The following is a 22,451-nucleotide window of genomic DNA, read 5'->3' on the forward strand; positions in this document are numbered from 1 at the left end:
CTGGACCCACAGCTTCCTAACACTCCAATGCCGTCATCTGTAACATGGAGACAATGCTAGTGTCTCCCAGTCACGGTGCTGGTTAAACAAGATAACGTATACAAAGCACCTAGGAAGCGCTCGATACTTGCCAGTTATTCTTCTTACCATGTTACCTTTTTGAAATCATCTCTTCTTCCAACCTGGGCTGACACTGGTGAACAATTTAAGCACTCAAATAATCAGTGGAATTAACATTTAATACGTCCATTGATTTAAAAAAAGAAACATAAAGAGAAAAACCTTAAATAGAATGTGAAGTCATTAAAACTAAAAATAAAACACAGAGATGACGGGTGATATTAAAAGTGACGGGTGATATTAAAAGGGCTTCTGCCACCTCTGTTTTAAGGATAAACTCTCTGGTACCATCCCGGCACAGTTACCCCAAGTCAGGTGCCCTGGAGCATGCCGAATGAACCCTTCCTAATCCCACATCACGGCTGCAGTAAATGTGAGAAGAATACTGTGGGCTTCTTGGTTTTGCCTTTGTTTGCTAAGATTGTTTTTATCCTCTGTTTTCAAACCTTTGTCAACATTTATTTGTTACACTTTTGAGATGATATTATTGTTTAAGTGTATGCTTAGACACGTTTTAATTTATTCAACGGGCAAGAGCCACCCCAGTGGAATAGCTAACCTTGACTCGGTCGGGATCCACGTAATGCATTTTTTTCATGTCACACTCTTCAGTGGTATAATTTAACTTGAGGATATAAAGGATCCACAGTCCAAACACAAGCAATACACATCTGGAAGAAAAATCAACCGGGTGTAATGATACAGTCATGCAGTAATCAAGAGAAATAACGTGAAATAAGCAAAACACCAATGTAAATCGAAGTTTGACTGCCACACAGCAGAAAAGTACAATTTTAAGTCGACCTTGGCAGTCAAAGTAAGGCATCATTATTTTTGCAAAATAAATTAGTCATTTATGACTGTCTTTGTTATAAACGGGAGCCCTGGTGAAATGGTTAAGCACCACGGCTGCTAACCAAAAGGTCAGCAGTTTGAATCCACCAGCTGCTCCTTGGAAGCCCTCTGGGGCAGTTCTAGTTTGCCCTATAGTGTCGCTATGAGTCGGAACGACTCAATGGCAATGGGTTTGGTTTTGGTTTGTTATAAGGGAATAGAAATAAAACCTTTTCTGTGATTTGTAAAATCTGAATCACAATGCAGACTAAAAATACTTGACTAAAAAACGAAGTACAGGCAGTCCCCAACTTGCAACGCAGTTCCATTCCGACAACTCTGTCATAACTCATTTGTGACATAAGTCAAATACCTTTTTTTTAAGTTCTCATTATTATTGCCTTTTATTATCAGTATCTTTAGAAATCATAACATTGAACATCTAAGAATAACATCAGCAAACTATGAGCTGCAACAATGTTAAGTCGTACATATTACTAATTATAAGATGTACAAAAAAAAAAACCCATCAAGTGTGGTTCATTGTAACTCGAATACATGGGAAGTCAGGGACTACCAGTAATATATTCTGAACTACAGATTCTCACCTTCAATGTTTTATCACTTAAAACATCATCAGTCGTTACCAAGAAATAATGGAAAACAAGGAAACAATCTGCTCACAACTACCACTAAAGAATTCTACCCAACGTGACAGGAGCGCGATAATTACCACCAGCCACCCTTAAGATCTCCTAAATTTTTTTTTTTAAAGACATGGTAAATTCACACTGTGGAGTTTTAAACACACACATATGAACACAGGATTTGGAGAAAAAGAACTGGGTCTAGTCCCAATTCTAGAAAACCCATTTTTAATAAGCTACCATCTGGTGGTGCAATGGTTAAGCGCTGGGCTGCTAACTGAAAAGTTGGAGGTTGGAACCCACCAGCTGCTCTGTGGAAGATGCGGCAGTCTGCTTCTGTAAAGATTATTTAAAAAAAACAAACAAACCCCAGTGCCATCGAGTCAATTCAGACCTGCAAATCATATGGGGCAGCTTTACTCTATCCAATAGGGTCACTAGGAGTTAGAATTGACTCAATGGCAATGGGTTTGTATTTTTCTTTTTAACTCAAGTTATACTGCCAAACCAAAAGTTTTAAAAAAAAGTTAAACTACAGGGGTGAGAAGATGGTTCACTGAGTTCCCTTTTCTATCTTTGAATTTTGAATCTTGTGAAGGTACCCCCTAGTCCTCTCCCCAAACCCCAGAAAAGGAGATTCAGTGCCTGTAATAATCCCCTTAATGAGATTCTTTTTTAGGAAGGAAGGAAGGAAGGGTGCCAGAAGCAAGCCGGCACTTCCAGCCTCCCTCGGCCTGCACTGGGGCTGCGGCTTGATGGCTTGATGACTGCATCGAGAGGAAAGTGACCAGGCGCTTGTTAACATAAATTTCCTCTCGCTTTTCTCCTGCACTTCTAAACTTTTTTAAAGTGAGATGGGAGACTAGATTACAAGGTTGGATTTTTATCTTTAGACATGAAAAAGGGTAATTTTCAGCTTGATTTAGCTGGTACCAAATAAAACTGAAAAGTTCCTCCTTTATTAATCTGATCATTTATTAGGGTATAAGGATACCAACCACCAACCAGCTGCCATCAAGTCGGCTCTGACTCATGGTGACCCCGTGTGTGCCAGAGTAGAACTGCACCACAGGGTTTTCAATGGCTGCTTTGTCAGTAGATCTCTAGGCCATTCTTCTGAGGTACCTCTGGGTAGACTCAAATCTCCAGCCTTTCGGTCAGCAGCTGAGCGCTAACCATTTATACCATCCAGAGACTCACTCCATCCTTTTTAGTATTCAATATTTGATGTTACTCAAATGTCCTAAAAAAAAAAAAAACTCACTGCTGTCAAGTCGATTCTGACTCATAATGACCCTATAGGACAGAGTAGGATTGTCCCATAGGGTTTCCAAGGCTGTAACCTTTACCGGCACAGACTGCCACATCTTTCTCCTGTGGAGTTGCTGGTGGGTTTGAATAGTCGACCTTTTGGTTAGCAGCTGAAAGAATTTTAATAAAGCACATTGTAGATTACCTTAAAATAGATACAGGAAAAAGTCCTCTTTTGTTAAATAATGACACAGTGAGCAGCGTAACTCAGAGCTGTTCTCTCGGGCCTGAGGGCAAGTATCAGAGCCTGACCGTCTCCCTGCCAGGACACAGTGCAGCAGCTAGAGGCAAGGACACATTCCAGCAGCATGCTGACTCTTTCCTCAGATGTCCTTTTAAACGATCCCTGTTAGTCTCTTTGACCAAGTATGCTTTTCCAACATCAGCCATCTTCAGGGCTTTCATTGAATTTTTCTCCCAGTTCTACACAGTTCACCAAAATCAGGGGGCGCTTACTGTCAGAGGGGCTAGACTTACTTGACAATGTTTTTGAACAACAAGTTGGGTCTTCTCATCTTATTCTGAGCTCGGGTGTACCATGGCAGGGAAGGTCTTGAGCAATCGCTTCTCAGTTTCACACAGTTATACTCGCTCGGCATCGCTGTGAAGAGAGGGGAGGAGAACAGGGTCAGAAGAGACAAGTTTTTAAAAAGAGCCTTTAGGTGGTACAGTCATATCATGGAATGGTACTCAGCAATAAAATGAATATTGATATATACAACAATCTGGATGAATCTCGAGTGAAAACAGCCAGTACGAAAAGGTGGTGTATTGCATGATTCCATTTATATCACACTCGTGCAATTGTTACCCAGTTAGGGTCCGTGCCCTGGAGCAGTTGAGCCAATGAAACATACTCCAAGTCAGAAAAAGTGAGAAAGTTTATTAAGGAGATGCATACATCACCACATCACCGGGGACCGGCAGCACAAGGGCTGTCTCTATGGAGTCCCAAAGAGCAATTTTACATCAGAGCTTATACAGGATTTTACAAGGGTTAGAAGTGTCTTTGTAGTCGCCTGGGGTTTTTCATTAGGAGATAGTGACAAAAGACTCTTTATCAGGCTAAAGACATGCATATCAGACACCTGGGCTCTGATTTTCCTGTGGGGGGCTGTAAGTCACAAAGTTATTTGCATCAGATTAAAACAAAGAACAAAGTCATTAACATTAGGTCAAAACAAAGTCATTAACAGAGGTATGCGAAGGAGGAGGCAGGCAGAAGAAGAAGTTACAGGTTTATCATGGTGTTAGTTATGTCAAGCTTTCAGTCGCCCGTTTTGAAAAGGAGAAAACAGGCTGAGGAGTACTGGGGTCACAAAATGACAAAATTATACAATTGAAGAACAGATTTGCAGCTGTCAAAGGTTTGGGAGGGGCTAGAGGTAGGTACGGCTATAAAAGGGCAACTTGAGGGATTCTTTGTGGTGATGGAAACGCTTAGTACCTTGACTGCATCCACGTCAATATCCTGGCTACGATACTGCACTCATTTTTCAAGACGCTGCCATTGAGGGAAACTGAGTAAAATGCGCAGGGGACCTCTCTGTATTATTTCTTAAAACTGCATGTGAATCCACAACTACATCAATATAACAACTGCAAAGTTTTAGAGAAATGTTTCTTTGAAAAAATGTGTTCTCAGGTCTGCTTGCCTATTTATTCTTTTGAACTAGTTTCACTCTCAGTCTGTAAAGTTCTATATAATATTCTGAGGGGTAAACCAAAAACCAAAAAACCAAACCCACTGCCGTCGAGTTGATTCCGACTCATAGCAACACTATAGGACAGAGTAGAACTGCCACATAGAATTTCCAAGGAATGCCTGGAGGATTTGAACTACCGACCTCTTGGTTAGCACCGGTAGCACTTAACCACTATGCCACCAGGGTTTCCATTCTGAGGGGTAAAGAGGGTACTGCAGCAGAAATTGGTATGTTTCCCCATCAGTTCTCTCCTTCCTCTCAACTTAACAGCCAGGTGCCATTGAGTCAATGTGGACCTATGGCAACCCCACTGTGTCAGAATAGAACTGTGCTCCATAGGGTTTTCAGTGGCTGATTTTTCAGAAGTAGACTGCCAGGCTTTTCTTCCAAGGCACCTCTGGGTGGACTTGAACGGCCAACATTTCAGTTAGCAGCAGAGAGTGTTAAATTGTTTGCACCATCCAGGGACTCCCTCAACTTAACAGAACTCTGGATTTTTAGCTGGGCACATGGCGTCCCAGAACAAAGACTACATTTCCCAGCTCCCTTGGAGCTAGATGTGGCCTTGTGACTAAGGTCTAGCCAATGGGATGCAAGTAGAAGTGACACGGACACCTCCCAGGGTGCATCCCTTGGCATACTCCCCCTTTCTGCTGGCTGAAACGCTGACACACAATGAGCCACTCTGGACCACACAGAGGAATGGTGAAGCAACAGGAGAGAAGGACCCCGGGCTCTGGACACCCCCATAGGGCAGAGCCACCTCTAGACTGCCTGCCTCTAGACTGGTCTATGACGGAGAAATAAAGTTCCATCTTGTGAAGCTGCAGGCAGTCCCTGGGTTACGAACATCCGATTACAGACAACTTAAGAACGGACTGCCATGAAGCCTACTGTATTAAAAATTTGAGTTAAATACAATGGTTCATGTTAACTTTTAATCATGATCTCGTTTTCCTATCTAAACTGCTTTAAGAACTGTTAGATTTTTTTTTTTTTTTACAATACTGTATACCTACTCATACGCACAGATTCTTTCATGCTCTCTTCAGTTCAGTACTGTATGTAGCTATTTTATTATTACTGTATTATTATTGGAGCCATGGTGGCACAGTGGTTAAGAGCTCAGGCTGCTAACCAAAAGATCGGCAGTTCAAATCCAACAGCTACTCCTTGGAAACCCTATGGGGCAATTCTACCCTGTCCTATCGGGTGGCTATGAGTCAGAATCGACTCGACAGCACATAACAACAACATTATGTAGTGTATTACTGTAAGATATTTTAGTGTATTTGAAGTATTTCTTCAGTGTTTTATATGCATCAAAAAAGAAAAAAAAAAAAAACAACCAAATCGGTTACCATTGAGTCGACTCTGACTCATAGTGACACTATGGGACAGAGTAGAACAGCGCCATACGGTTTTCAAGGAGCGGCTGGTGGATTCAAACTGCTGACCTTCTGATTAGCAGCTGTAGCTCTTAACCACTGTGCCACCTGGGCTCCTTTATACGCATAAACCAAAACCAAACCCTGTGCCGTTGAGTCGATTCCCACTCATAGCGAGCCTATAGGACAGAGTAGAACTGCCCCATAGAGTTTCCAAGGAGCGCCTGGTGGATTCGACCTGCCGACCCTTTGGTTAGCACTTAACCACTACGCAACCAGGGTTTCTTTTATATGTATAGAAAGGTAAAATATATACTATATACTAAGACAAACATTTGACTGATGCTAAATAAAAACCGTATGGCCCTGCTCCAACCTACCCACAAATTCGACTTAAAGGCAGGCTTAGGAATGAATCTCATTCATAAACCGGGAACTGCCTGTATTGTTAATTAAAAGCAAAGTTATATCCTAACTAATTTAAGCACCATTGCTGTTGTGATAAATGTATATATCAATTTAGGAAATAATGTCTTAGTCTTTCGGCTAGGAGGAAGTTATATCTCATTATTCATTTTATACCCCCCATTAGGGCTGTGCCATTTTCTTCAGGAAAAACAAAAATCTTGTATCTTAAACTAAACGGATACTCAAATATCTCATCTTTTTCTATTGTAAACAATCTCTCCCTCTACTCCAATTCTATGTTCTGGCTGCACAGCGCTATAGTGCAATGATTTTTATAGCCATGTATCATTCCATTTGAGTAATTTCAAAAAGTAGTGCCAAGGACCTCATTACAGGTTTCCCCCGCTATCCAAAAGTAGAGCGGTCCTATGAAACCTTTTGTAAACCAAAACGATGCAAAGCGAAGAAACAATTACTGTTAACTTATAAGGGAAATTTTTTTTTGAGGATTCCCAGACCCGAAACGTAACCTACCAAGGCTTTTTAGGCTTTTCTGGTACCTTAGGACACATCTTGCTAACGGAAGCACAAGATAAATCACTATAAAGCGCGGTGCTCACAGACACAGTCAAAGCTCTGGCAGCTTGAAGCTGAGTTTCGTTCCTGGGAAGGAGCTTGGAGACGCCACTCTCACTGTTTGGAGTGCACGCTGCCTCTTTAACTGCTCACTGCAAAACAAATGCTGAACGCTATTTCCGCTTTTGGCCTTTTTTTTTTTTTTTCATAAAAGCGAAAATCCTCTTCGGATTTTAGTTAGCAAAAACAGGTACTAATATAGGTCTTTTGTAAAAGGTAAGTGGAGTAAAGCCAACTTTTGAAATGCAGGAGATACCTGTATACCTGGGCTGAAGAGGCTACTGAATTCTTAAGTGACAAATGAGAACAACTGAGACCCTGGAAGGTTTTCCAACCCCATGGCTCTGTGGTTCTCTGATGTACACTAGCCAAGTGGTGGGAACCAGCAGACTACCTAGGACCAAACCCACCTCCATCAAGTTGATTCTTACTCTCAGTGACCCTGCATAAATAAAGCTAAAGTTTCTAAGATGCCTGTGTCTTTATGATCAGACGCTCAAGTCATACCACAGTGGACCTCCAGAGAACAAACCTGACCATGGTGAGAGTAATAGAAAGAGCCCTGGCTGGCCCCTGGCCTGTCATTAGTGTGCTGCCTAGTGTCTGCTGACTCTCAGCTCTCTTCTGCCCTCTTCTCTACGCTGGGGCAGTAAGCCTATAAACTCCCAGAGTCTCTCTTGTCAGCTGGCTTCCTGTTAAGTTTTGACCCTGGGATGTGCTGGTGAAAGACTGGGAGACAAGAGGAAAGAAAATGTCTTTCCTACTCCCATCTTGGTGGAGCCTCCGGCAGTGGCTGCAGTGGCAGCAGGCCATGGCAGCTCTAGCAGCCACTTTGGGCATCCAGGACCCTAGGCTCTACTGGGTGGACACAGTGTCACTTCCAGGAGCTTTGTGACAGGTACATATACAGCCCAGGGGGCAAGAGCCACTTTCTGGTCTCTGGGTAATACTTCCTGCCCACTTTGGCATCTGCAGTTCTTTCAGCATCTTTGTAATCAATCCCCTGTATACAGCCCTCTCTGCCTGAACGGTCTATGATCTATAGTGGTTTCTGCTGAACGCTGACTGCTGCATGGGTGACTCTCAGCTGCCACTCTCAGGAAAGTAATCAAGCAAGGAAAGGAGGTGCTCTGGAGGTCACGGAGGGTCTACAGTCCTAATCCTTCCTTCTCTCATCACCACAGTCACTGTCACATACCAGACAGAGAATCCACTCAAACACTCAAAACACAAAAAAAGTTGATTTTTTTTTTTAATCAAACTGGAGAAGGTCACAGGAGAGGCTAAAATCTACAACCCTGAACTCCTGGGTTCCAACCCTGGCTCATCTACCCACCAGTTGTGAAGCTTTGGGCAAGTTACTGTAGCTCAGTCTCCTCATCTGTAAAGTGGGTATAATATTACCTATCCATGGGGTGGTTATGAGGCACATACGAGACGTAATATGCCAACCGCTGAGAACAGTGGCTGCACAGAACGAACGCTATAGACTGGTTGTTGTTGCTATTAGTGCCACACAGATAGGGAAGTCACAGGTGCCTGCTATCTTTTTTTTTTTTTTTGGTCCCATTGCCTATATTTAATTAAAAAAAAAAAAAATCTTTACTGTGGTGAAATTTATATAACAACCTTCACCATTTCCACCATTTTTATGTCTACAATTCAGTGACGTTCCCCATGGTGTACAATCATTACCATTATCCATTTCTAATTTTTTCATTACCCTTATCAGCAGTCTCATTATATACAATCCATCTGGCACGGATCTGAGGCCATCTCAGTCTTTTAGTCAGCTATGCCAGAAGTTGCGGTAAGAACTAGCTAACTAAAGGCCGGAAATGGCCGCAGACCCCTGCCGATGAACTGTTCATTTTTTTTGTATCTCCAACACCCAGGACAGGGCTTGGCACACAGCAGGCCCTTAGGAACAGCTCAGATTGAACAGTACGTGCAGTATGATATGTCTCTGGCCTGTCATCAAACAAGATAAACTTCCAAGAAGAGTGTTTTCCCAGTGAAGCTGTCTCAGCTTCCTATGGCTCCTGCAACGAAGTGCCACAGACTGGGAGGTGTAAAACAACAGAAGTTTACCACCACAGAGTCCTGGAGGCCAGAAGGCCATGCTCTCCCTGAAGACTCTAGCGGAGAATCTGTTCCATGTCCGTCTCCTAGCTACTGGTGTTTGCTGGTGGCAATCCTTGGCGTTCTTTGGCTTATAGACGCCATCTCTCCAATCTCTGCCGGTCACATGGTGTTTTCCCTGTGTCTGTCTGTCTGTCTCCTTCCTTCTTGTAAGGACACCAGGCACTGGTGCAGGGCTCACCCTACTCCAGTCTGACCTCACTGTGACTTAACTAATCACATCTGCAAAGGAGCTATTTCCAAATAAGGCCATTTTCTGAGGTTCTGGGGAGAACATGAATTTTGGGAGAACACTTCAACCCAGTACATGGTTAAAATTAAAACTGAATGTTAACAGAAATGTTAATGGTAAAGAATAAAGTATAAGGTCTACTGAAACACCTAAAATGTTCAACAGTGGAGAACTTGTCGGTAAATGATAGTACAAACTGTAGGGAATACTACTCATTCAGTAAAGCCTTCCTACAAAAAGGTACAGAAGTCCCGACACGACGCCAACGATTAACGCTGACTACTTTTTTTTTTTACTAGCCACAACGCTGACATTCTGAACCCACCCAGTGACTCCTCTGGAGAGAGGCCTGGTGGTCTGGTTCAGCAAGGTCACAGCCTTGAAAACCTATGGAGCAGTTCTACTCTGGACACGTGGGGAAGCCAGTTGGAAATGACTCAAGGGCAACTGACAATAAGAAGAACAACAACACAAAGTGTGGCCCATGATGGCAGTATCCTCGCCACCTGGGGGCAGGTTAAAAATGCAGAGTCTCAGGCCCCACCCCAGGCTTACTGAATCAATTTGCATCTTAACGAGCTTTCCAGGTGATTCACATAAACATCAAAGCTTGAGAAAAAACTAGCTTGAAGTGTTATATACTAACATTTACTGTCAGAAAGATGCAAGATGAAAAAAGCGTTTTTCGTAAAAATTTATTTGCACACACAGAGTCATCTCCTGGAATGTATCCACTGAAGGTACGAGAATTTGAGTTTCACTGAGTCCCCTTACTTGGGCTTAGAAGGCATTTCTTTTGATTTACAAGGGACCATTTGGGTTCCACACTCCTCAGCACCACAAAAGGAGGGCCAGCCTGGGTCATCTTCACAGACACACAGCTGATACTAGGTGGCCTCAGGGTCCCCTCTCAAGAACCTGGGTTTACCAGTTGATAGCTGACGGTCTCAGCAGCACCTGCACTGTTTTCATTCATTTCTTTTACCTTTAACTGTTCTGTTTGGCAGAGAAGGGGTTGCAATTCAAGCTTCCATTACATAAACACTGAGCTGCAGGCATGCTTTGTTAACTATTAGATAAACTGTGCCCCATTAATTTCAATGGTAATTACACTTTTAGCTGATAAAAATGATCAGAATGTAGGGAAGACTGTTTCTGTATCCACAAGTGTATACAGGAATAAAAATAACTGGAAGAAGGTACACTTGCACGTTGTCAACAGGTAGTGCAGCTGTGGGTGCGCTCATTTCTCTTTCTGCATTTCTTTTCACACTACCTGAATTCTGTATATTACTGCTCTCATTTCTGAAAAATGAAAGTTATTTTCATGGGGCGGGGGGAGAAATCCTTAAGCTATGAAGAGAAGACATTTGAAAGCCACCCAAACAAAATTTTTTTAGGAATCTTTCATCATCCCTTTAGTATGTTAAGGACAATAACTCATAAATCAACTATTTAAAACTGAAAAAACAAAGAAATGACTAGATTTTCAAGAGGAGCTTCATTACGAAAGCACCACGTGTCTACTGAGCTGGAAAAAATATGGAGAGAGAAAACAGAGAGTGTTGACACTCAGCCAGTCCGGCTTGCCTCAGCAGCAGAGGCTGGGTCACCCCCCTTGTGTGGAAGCCCCTCAAGTCCAGCTCTGCTTAAGCATCGAGAGGGCTTCCAAAAAGGTGGTGAGCCAGTCAATGGACAGACTGATGGTAACAGAGGCCCCTTCTTTTCAGAGGGCTAGACTCTGGCCTGATCTGGCCTGGCACTGCAGCATTAGCTGGAGAAGAAAGAGGATTCAGTCACCAAAGCCTTCTCCAAACTAAGCGCCCATCAGCCAATGGTGTGCATGGACACACCCAGCCTCTGCTGATTTTAGCGATTAGACCCGCTACCCAACTCAATGGATTCACATCATATACAGAAGGCTTACCTGTTGCCATCAAGTCAATTCGGACTCATAGCCACCCTACAGAACAGAGCAGAACTACCCCATAGGGTTTCTAAGGAGTGCCTGGTGGATTCCAACTGCCGACCTTTCGGTTAGCAGCCGTAGCTCTTTAAACCACTATGCCACCAGGGTTTCCCACAGATGGCTTAGGCAAGAATAATAACACAACGACAGATAAGCCCTACTTACCAAAACTGCGTATGTGGATATTCCCATATATATGCTTTATTTTGTCTTTACAGCACTTATCATGAGACGTACATATTTTTAATTTTTTAATATACAGTCATGGGTCACTTAAATCCATGATATACTCTGTGAAACAGGATGTTATGTAACCTGGACGTTGTGCAAACAGCAGTCACTGATTTTCCATCTTCCTGTTGTTTAATAATAACCTTCTGTCTCACTTCCAAATCGGTACTTCTCCTTTGCCTCTTGCTGCTGCTACCACCAGCAGTGGTTCTGCTGTGCGTGGGAGCCATGACGCACTTCACCGCAATATTTTCGAAAGAAAATTAAACAGGGAGATAACGCTACAACACTCAAGAGACCATAATACACAAGATCGGATGTTGCTGCCTATGAGTCCAAACACACACTGTTACACAACACACTTTTTATCTATAAGCAGAGAAAGCTCACATCAAAGTGAGGACAGATAGTACAGCAGAGTGCATACATAAGCCAGTCACGTGGGCCTTTATTATGACTATCAAGACACATGTATTACAGGTTATATATGCACTGTACCAGTGTATGCCTGGCAGCGCAATCACTTTGTATACAAGAGACATGGGATACAAATGTGTGTGCGGAAAGCTGCTGCATTCGCCACATCCCGTTGTGTCCGCTATATCCTGTTCCCCAATTGGGACTTCTGAATTCTATTATAACCTTATCGGATCACGGACATATATGCGGTCAGATGGACGTTATGCAGCACATGACTATACATCTGTCTCTCGTCTCCCCCACTAGAATGTAGACTCCAAGGAATAGGCGGTCTTTGCTTTGCTCTCCACTGTATTCACCAAAACCAGTTGCCACGGAGTTGATTCTGATGCATGGTGACCCCAAGTGTGTCAGAGTAGAACTGTGCTCCATAGGGTTTTCTTTTTTAATGATTTTTATTGAGCTTTAAGTGAACCTTTACAAATCAAGTCAGTCTGTCACACACAAGCTTATATACACCTTACTCCACGCTCCTACTTACTCTCCCCCTAATGAGTCAGCCCTTCCAGTCTCTCCTTTCGTGACAATTTTGCCAGTTTCTAACCCTTTCTACCCTCCCATCTCCCCTCCAGACAGGAGATGCCAACACAGTCTCAAGTGTCCACCTGATACAAGTAGCTCACTCTTCATCAGCATCTCTCTCCCACCCGCCGTCCAGTCCCTTTCATGTCTGATGAGTTGTCTTCGGGGATGGTTCCTGTCCTGGGCCAACAGAATGTTTGGGGACCATGACCACCGGGATTCCTCTAGTCTCAGTCAGACCATTAAGTCCGGTCTTTTTATGCGAATTTGGGGTCTGCATCCCACTGATCTCCTGCTCCCTCAGGGGTTCTCTGTTGTGCTCCCTGTCAGGGCAGTCATTGGTTGTGGCCGGGCACCAAGTAGTTCTTCTGGTCTCAGGGTGATGTAAGTCTCTGGTTCATGTGGCCCTTTCTGTCTCTTGGGCTCTTAGTTGTCATGTGACCTTGGTGTTCTTCATTCTCCTTTGCTCCAGGTGGGTTGAGACCAATTGATGCATCTTAGATGGCCGCTTGTTAGCGTTTAAGACCCCAGACGCCACATTTCAAAGTGGGATGCAGAATGTTTTCATAATGGAATTATTTTGCCAATTGACTTAGAAGTCCCTCCATAGGGTTTTCAATGGCTGATTTTTTGCCAGGCCTTTCTTCTGAGGCACCACTGGGTGGACTTGCATTGACTTGCGATTAACCGTTTGTACTACACGGGGACTCCAGTGTACTCACAGAGCCTAGAGTACTGTAATGGTCTCTGAGCAGTGCAAACAGTTTGCACTCAGCTGGTAACTGACAGGTTGGCGGTTCAAACTCACCCAGAGGCATCACAGAAGAAGAGGTCTGGAGATCTGCTTCTGTAAAGACTATATAGCCAAGAAAACCCTATGGAGCAGTTCTACTCCATAACACATAGGGTCACCATGAGTCGGAAGTGACTTGACGGCACAAGACAACAACAGAACGTTGTAAGAGGCACACAGTGGACACCCAATACCTATTTACTGAATGAATATTCAGTTTCTTACGAGAGGTGCTCGTGGTTACAGGCGTTTCTCCAACGTCTTTGTGCTGGCAGGCCGTCACCACGGGCTGGCCTGCTTTCTTTGTCCTGCAGAGCCCTCCTGTTCTCTTCTGTCTCTCTGGCTGCTCCTTCCCCGTCTTTCACAAGCAGCTCTTCCCCTGCCATCCCTTCCTAAATGCTGGGGTCAAGGGGGCTTATACCTGTGACCCCTTCTCCCTCAGACGCCACAGCAACAGCTGCTGCGTCATGCTCCGACAACCACTTTAATGCACAAAAGGGCCTGACTTTCAAAATTATATTTTTCTCTTTACCTAAAAAGTAACAGATTCTCATCAGTACCTGTATGAAGAAACAGTGCCTGTATGAAGAGACGTAAGGGCAAGGCCCAGACTTCCCCTCCTTTTGGAGAACTAGCACCATACGTACTTACAGAATGAAGAATTAACAATTCAAGACAAGAGCAGAATAGATGCCACAAAGCAGTAGGTGATGAGTCACCCAATTTACTGTACAGACAATTACCAGCGCAAGACTGAGAAGGGTATGAACATTTACCGGGAGGGAGAAGCTATATGTTATCTCACTGGATCCTAAAAGGACCTACTTCACTGGATCGCCATCTGCATTAACCCAACGAAGGTCACCTGTGAGTATGCAGAGAGGCTGAGAATTCCATCCCAGATCTACCCACCTTCAAGTTCACGGCTCTTCCCCGAGATGAGTGCTTAGGAAGGTCTTGGAACAACCAGTGGATATGTACATATGCCTGTATTCATTTTTTAAAAAATAATGAAGCTACTCCAGGGAACACGAGGCGTTAATCTGGCCATCTAAAGCGCATGCCCTTACAGTTGGAGGTTTCTAAGCACAGAAGGACATCACAGTAGGACAGAGGGAAGACTGGTCTGCTGCAGTGTGCATTTTACGGTGCAAGGGACAGATAGCGAGGCCAGAAACTGGATGCTCACTGCTGCGGTGGCCTGGGAAGGAGCCTGAGGACCACCCTGGTGAGGAGGTGGCAGAAGAGAGGAATCTACCAAGAAATGATGAAAACAGAGCACACAAAGAGGAATCTGGGGTCCTGATTATGGCAAGAAACAGGGATGATGGTGAAGTTTTAGTAGGTTAGTGATGTCAGTGCAGTGAGCTTGACATCATAAATAACCAAGTGAAAGTGCCCAGCACGCAGCTGGAAACGTGAACTGGGGCTCAGCAGAACAGTCAGCTGTGCCAGCAGGTACAGGAGAATTAAGCCCTAAGGGCGTCACCGGGCAGACCCAATTAACTTCTTCTGGGCAGCCAGGGTGGCACGAGTTACATGCCATCCTCGGGCAAGCTGAGAAAACAGCCACTCAAGTCACTTTTGGGGTTTTGTGTTCAGGTGAGGAACTCCACTTGAGAAGGAGAACAGGAGCCAGGGAGGAAAAGCCTGCCTCAGGAGAGAGAGCGAGGAGCACAGGTTAAAGTGTCAGAAAGAAGGCACAAGAGCCAGCTGAGAGCTGCAGCAGAGAGGGAGGGCAGAGGAGCTGGGAGAGCAGGGAGGGCCTCTCTGTGGGCAGAAGGACGGACGTCAGGAGCCAAGCACAGAGGCCTGGCCAGAGTGAGGGATGGTAAATGACTGCGAATGGCCAAGAAAGCAAGGCAAGGGATAGGGGTATAAGCAGGAATGAGGATGGGGCTGTGGTTTGTCGGTGCCCCAGACTCCTCTCCGGGGTATCTAGGATGGTGACAGCTGTGTATGATCCTCAGGATAGAAGGAAGACTGGTCTGTGGCAGTGTGCACGGTAGGCTGCAAGGGACAGACAGCGAGGCCGGGAACTGGACGCTCGATGCTGCAATGGACCTGCCGTGAGTGCCAGCTGCCTCCAGCACCAGCTGCCCCCTTCTCTGCATCTCTCTCCTCTGTCCACAGAGCCAATGACTGACTGACTGGGGTACAAAAGGAGGGTCCCCTTGACTCGAGGAGGGGCCCTCTGTGGGGCAATTCTAGCTCCAGGGCTTCTGGAAGGATCAGCTGAGACCACAGCTGTGCTCAGCACCTCTCCCAACCCCACCCTCTGCCCTCACTTCCTCTCCCCCAGACCTCCCTGCATAAATCCCTGCTTCGGGCCTAAGACAGGTCATCGGGGTGAAGTAAGGAAGATGGCAGAAGGTCGGGGCCTGTTGAGGGGACAGGAAACACACATGGAGCAGCAGACGAGGAGGGTGGTGAGCCCGGGACAGGGAGGCCAGCGAAGAGGCTATGGCAGCGCTCTCAGTGAAAAAATCCCTGGACCTCAGCAAAGATGCTGCCAGGGAGGTGGAGAGGAAGGGCGTCTGGCAATGGGTGGACAGGAGGAAAGTTAACTCAGGGGGCAGGGAGACAGCGGTGCCTTTGTGGAGAGAAGCCACAACAAGGAAGAGGAACTGCGGTGACAGTGAGGTCAGCTTGGCCTTGCTGACTCACAAATGTTCGGGGGCCACTCAGCTTGATAAAACCCCAAGGACAGGCTGAAAGCACACGCTTGAAGCTCTCAGGAGGGACTGGAGCTGGAGCTGGCGTATGGGTCAGGGCCTGCACTTGGCTGCAGGCAACAGAAGCCTGCCTATTGTGGTTTTTTAATCAAGTAAAATAATCAGTTGACATGGAGTCGATTCTGACTCCTGGCGACTCCATGTGTGTCCGAGTAGAACTGTGCTCCACAGGCGTCTCGATGGATGATTTTTCAGAAGTATATTGCCAGGCCTTTCTTCCTAGTGTCATCTGCACCACCTAATGATTCCTTTAACCAAATAGGGGTTTATTTTTCTTACAGGGCAGAAAGTGCAGAGACAAGCCAACCAGGTGCAGTGGTTCTGCAATGCCATCAACGTCCCCACTGGCTATCCTCTGCACCTCTAGCACCAGCACATGGCCAATCCCCTCTCCACATTCCAGAGAAGGGAGAGGATCTCCATATTCCAGGAAGGAGGGGGCGGCACCTACGTCCTAGGAATCCCTGGCTGGTTCCACTTACATCCTTTCGGCCAGCACAGCACATGGCCACCTCCAGCTGCAAAAACGGCCAGGAACTTTTTATAAGCTTGCGTGCTGCTTCCTCAAACAAAATTAGACATCTGTCAGTATGGAAGAAGGGGAGACAGACTATTAACAGGCAATAGTAGGGTCTGCCACGGCTGGAGCTCAGGATCTGGGGCCATCTGGATGAAAGTGGTAGTGAAGGCTGCTATAAACAGAAAGAGCTGAGGAGCGTGAACCTGGGAGAAAGCCCACCTTCAAGGGCTGCGGGGGCGCAGGAGGTGCATGAAGTAATGCTGGAAAGCAGGGAAGGAAACATTAAGCAAACCCTGTAACGTGGCAATGCCAAGCCTGGCTTTCAGGACACTTCATTTCCAAGAGTGGCACTAGAGTTCCTAAACAAAATGCATTTTAAATTGCTTTCATCTGAAAATGGAATATGGGTGTCCCACTGCACGCACAGAGAGAGTGCTTTCTGAAAGTTAACCTCCTTGATTCCCCCCCCCCCCACGTATCTGAGATGAAATGGAAGACAGAGCCTGGTCTCTGGAAACCCAGGGTCCAGGGAAATGTAACTATGACAACACGGTGAAGGCTGTGCAAGAGACGGACAGTTCAGAAGTGTGGCGTTGGACGGCCGGCACAGACCCAGTGTGGTCAGAGCTGGCTCCCTAGTGGTCTCACAGAGGCCCCATCCATGTGCACCAGGACACAAGTGGTAGGAGTGGCTGCAGAAGTGGGGAGGTGGGGGGTGGGAGGACAATGATTTGGTTAGAAATGATCACGAGTACACCTGTTCAGGGCCTTACACTTGGCTTAAGACGTGCTTGTTGACACGTTAACCAGTTGTTAACCAGCAGCCTTCCAAGCTGACCTCAGCTTACGGCAACCCCAACTTACGGTGACCCCACGTGTGTCAGTGTAGAACTGTGCTCCATCAGGATCAATGGCAAATTTTGTGGAAATTTGTTCCAAGGCACCTCTGGATGGGCTCGAATCCCCAACCTTCCAGTTAGCAGCCAAGCACGTTAGCCATTTGCACGATCCAGGGACTTGTTGACATGTTTTCGCTTATTGACTTCAGGACTCAACCTCTCCTCCGTTGTCTGCCCAATCCAATGGGCATCTCCACACAACCTAGGTAGTTAATCTCAAACTACTACAGGAGACCTGATGGCACAAAGGTTAAGCGTTTGGCTGCTAACACAGAGTTTGGCAGTTTGAACCCACCCAGCAGCTCTATGGGAAAAGACTTGGCAATCTGCTTCCATAAAAATTACAGCCAAGAAAACCCAACATGGCAGTTTTACTCTGTCCCATTGGGTTACTATGAGTCAAAAATCAACTCGATGACACATAACAACAACAACCTCTAACTAGTTTTAGCAGTGCTACTTTTATGAAAGCTATCTTAGTCATCAAGTGCTGCTGTAACAGAAATACCACAAATATCATGAATGGCTTCAGTGAAGAGAAATTCATTCTCTCATAGTCCAGAAGGCTAGAAGTCCGAATTCACGGTGCCAGCTCCAGGGGAAGGCTTTCTCTCTGTAGGCTCTGGAGGAAGGTCCTTGTCATTAATCCTCCCCTGGTCTAGGAGCTTCTCAGCGCAGGGACCCCAGGTCCGAAGGACGTGCTGTGGTCCTGGCTATGCTTTCTTGGTGGTAGGAGGTCCCCATGTCTCTGCTCCATTCTCTTTTTTCTATCTCAAAAGAGACTGACTTAAAACACAACTTAATCCTATAGATTGAGTCCTGTCTCATTAACATAACTGCCTCTAATCCTGCCTCATTAACATCATAGAGGTAGGATTTACAGCACATAGGAAAATCACATCAGATGACAAAATGGTGGACAATCACACAATACTGTGAATCATGGCCTAGCCAAAACCAAAAACCAAGACCATTGCTGTCCAGTAGATTCGGACTCATAGCGACCCTAGAGGAAAGAGTAGAACTGCCCAATAGTGTTTCCAAGGAGTTACTGGTGGCTCCAAACGACCGATCTTCTGGTTAGCAGCCAAGCTCTTAACCACTGCCAGGTTGACACATATTTTGGGGGGACACAATTCAAACCATGACAAAAGCTCACTCAGAATCCTACCCTGATAAGAGGTATTCAATTGCTATTTTGCAAGGTTTCCCAGCTGTACATTGCAGGATGCTTAGCAATATCCCTCCACCCACTAGGGGCACCCCCACCCACCCACAGTTGTGACAACAAAAAACTTCTCCAGCCATTGGCAAATGTCCCCTGGGGGGCAAAACTGTCCTTGCTTGAGAACCTCTGATATAGAGTAATTTTATATACAAAAATTTCAATACTGCCTAATTTTAAAGAATAATTTGACTTAACATCAAAATTGAAAATCACAGGCTATGGCTAAAAACCAATGATAACAAAGTCTCGGTATCTAAGCTTTTTCTGTTTTGTCTTGTTTGGGTTGCACAATTTCAAGAAAATCTTGATTTGTCAGATGTGTGGTCATGTCTTCACCTGTACCAGAGCACAAGATTTGTGGTCATGTCCTCATCTATACCACGGCACAAGATGTGTGGTCATGTCCTCACCTATACCACGGCACAAGATGTGTGGTCATGTCCTTACCTGTGCCATGGCACAAGCCTGACACGTACAGGCCTGAATGCGCACACGTGACCTGGGCAGAGCCCCCTGCAGCTGCGCTGACAGATGGTAGGTGTGCAGAGGGGGCAGGAAACCTGCATTCCAGGTCTGAATGGCTTGTGGTCCCCAATGTGTTAGCAATCAGTAATGCGCAGTTAAAAATGAGCCGTTTAGGAACATGCTGATCCAGGTCAACAGAGCACATTTTAAAACCGCCAAGTGCCCGTCTTCTCCTGGGGACCTCAATAAGCAGTTTGAGCCCCCAGCCCCCAAAGTTTCATCCCTATTAATCAAGAAGAGTACCTTTAACTCTTCACTCACCACCAAAAGAAGGAAAAAACCCATAACATTGTACTTTCCTATTTCCACTGGACAGGCATCTAATCCATCTTTCAGGAATGTGAACTTTCACCCACGATATCAAAACTACAGAGAGAATGATGAGAATACCTGTGCTGACTGACACACCTACCGTCTTCCAAAAATACGTGTTCAATTTAAACTACGAATGCTTCGGTCCTATTTAACCAGCGATTCTCCAACAAACCTTGTGCATGAACACAAAGGAGGCCACGGAGTGGGCAGATGACCAGACCTGATCCCTAGAATTTCCAGGCTGGCAGGACAAGGTGAGGGATCCCTGGGTGGCACGAGCAATTAAACGCTTGGCTACTAACCTAAAGGTTGGCAGCTTGAACCCACCCAGAGGCACTCAGCAGAAAGGCCTGGGGATCTGGTTCCAAAAGGCCACAGTCATTGAAAACCTTACAGAGCAGTTCTACTCTGAAACACATAGGGTCGCCATGAACTAGAATCGACTGGAAGGCAAGTGGTTTGATTTTTGTTAGGACCAGGTAGGGCCTCAGAATTTGCATTTTCAGCCAGTTTCCCAAAATTATGCAGATGTGACACTTAGGGAAACCCTCCCCTTCAGCAAGTTTCTCACAGCTGAGCTCAGCACATACAATGTAGACCAAGTGGGAACTCCGAACCTGCATTTTAAGCAAGTTCCCCCAGGTTTACTTGGGTGGGACTCTGAGAGAAACCCTGCCCCACCCACTGGTCCTCCTACAACCCTAGCCAGGTCCAAGGACCTATCTTCCTCCTGAGAAATAAAAATGCTGCTCTGTGAACCTGCAGTCTGCATTGTAGGAATTCTGACCATCAACCAAGATGCATGGCCTTTGATAATTCTGAAGTAGGCTAAGTCAAACTGACCAGCATTCCTCTAATGTTAATAACATATTGGTATCATTCAGTGCTGTTTACAGGTTTAAGAGTGTAAAAAAAAAAAGAGTGTAGAGGCAATTAATTCTGAGCCCTCAGTATACATAAACATTCTCCAAACCTAGAACACGCCCAGCAACTAACAGACGGTATTTCTCCGGGACTTTACTGAAGGACTCCAAGTCGCTGCCTCAAAGTTGCTATGACTCGGAATCCACTCAAAGGCAATGGCTTTTTTTTTTTTTTTTTACTGAAGGGGCAAAGACGTTAAGAGTGCAATGACTCTCGGAGTCAAATCCAGAGCCCTCTCTTCCACCCTCCTCCTCCTCCTGCTCTGGCTCAAAACCACTTCAGCCAGGTGGGTCTCCCCTGCTGTTCCTCACACTCACCCCTGCCTCTGGGGTCTCAAGTTGTCCCTCCCTCTGATCTTCTTCCATGTGGTTTCCTCTCTCACCATCTTTGTTCTGGCTTTGGCTCAAAACTCGACTTCCTTGACCAAACCAAAAACACCTGTTGCCACTGAGTTGATTCCGACTCATGGCCACCCTATAGGACAGAGCAGAAATGCCCCACAGAGTTTCCAAGGAGTGCCTGGTGGATTCGAACTGTCAACCTTCTGGCTAGCAACCACTATGGGGCCACCAGGGTTTCCTTCCTTGACCATCCTCTGCAAAAAACAGCATCCCTACCCCTCCGCCCTGTTATCCTCTTTCCTGCTTTATTTTTCTTCAGGGTATACTGATATACATTTGCCTACTGTCTGCTCTCCCAATAAAATTCTTAGGGCAGGAACTCTGTCAATTTTGTTCACTGCTATACCCACAGAACCAAAAACAGTACATGTTTTATGTCTAGTACATAAAAGGTACTCAGTAAATATCTGTTGAACAGATGAACGAATGAATGCGCTGGTCAGTGGCCTGGAACCAGGTCACCGCAGAAAAGCTAACCAAAACTCAACATGGTTCTTACAAGAGGCAGGTGTGAAGGCTGGATTCTTCCATGTGGCTAGATATCACAATCGCAGGGCATTTACCAAGTGCCCACAGTGTACCAGGCACATTGAGATTGGGAATGGGAATCATTTTTCCAAACAAGATCCACTGTGTGTATGTGTTAGGAGTCCCTGGGCGGTACAAATGGTTAATGGCTGTTAACCAAAAGTTTGGTTGTTCAGGTCTACCCAGAGGTGCCCTGAAAGAAAGGCCTGGCAATCTAATTCCTAAAAATCAGCCCCTGGAAACTCTGTGGAGCTCCCTTGAAGTCTTCTTCAAACCAAACTACAATTTAGCTTAACTAGTAAAAAATGTCCGCCTTGAGCATTATGTTCTTTTAAGAACTATCTATAGAGGACCAAACTGACAACAGCAACTCGAAAGATTAGACGGGAACCTTCGGAGGCAGCCAGTTTATGTTAATGGGGAAGGAACAACTTGGAAATGGAAGGCGAGAATGGCTGCACAACTCAACGTAATCAAGGTCAGTAAATGGTACATGTGGAGACTTTTAAAAAAAAAAAAACCCTCTGGAGCACATACATCTCCACTCTGACACACAAGGTTACCATGAGTCACAATCAGCTCATGGCAACTAGTATGTGTGTGTTGGGGGGAGGAGTGAACAAAATCAAGTGACTGTCAACCACTTCCACCCTAGAAAAAAAGAGCACCTTGATCTGTTTGATATTTTTAAGGGAGGAAAAAGAAAGAAATAAAACACTCAACTATTCAGCTGTTTGATCTTGGGCAAGTCACATAAGCTCTGAGGATGTTTGCTTCTCTATAAAAGCAGGGCTAGGAGAGAACATTTCTATTGCCCTTTCCCTTACTCGAATTTTAAGATTCTCACTCATTGACTTTCTAAAGTAAGAACAGGAAGCACAATAACGTGCAACATAATAAACTTAACAGTCACTTCTGTTACGGCAGTTTAGGGGAGAGAAATAGGGACCTGGCATA

General features: G+C 45.3%; 1 protein-coding gene across 4 annotated transcripts in view; it reads right to left on the bottom strand.

Annotated features, from left to right (window-relative positions):
- Positions 1 to 22,451, bottom strand: part of ST3GAL5 (ST3 beta-galactoside alpha-2,3-sialyltransferase 5) — a 67,013-nt gene that overhangs the window by 23,614 nt on the left and 20,948 nt on the right. For all 4 annotated transcript variants that reach the window (XM_003420406.4, XM_064268807.1, XM_064268809.1 and 1 more), the window contains 2 exons: positions 3,390 to 3,513; positions 680 to 791 (listed from right to left, as the gene is read on the bottom strand). In XM_003420406.4, coding sequence (XP_003420454.2) covers positions 680 to 791; positions 3,390 to 3,513 — 236 coding nt within the window. The remainder of the gene's footprint in view (positions 1 to 679; positions 792 to 3,389; positions 3,514 to 22,451) is intronic.

The sequence above is a fragment of the Loxodonta africana genome, chromosome 15 (assembly GCF_030014295.1).
Source record: "Loxodonta africana isolate mLoxAfr1 chromosome 15, mLoxAfr1.hap2, whole genome shotgun sequence".
NCBI classification, from domain to species: Eukaryota; Metazoa; Chordata; class Mammalia; order Proboscidea; family Elephantidae; genus Loxodonta; species Loxodonta africana.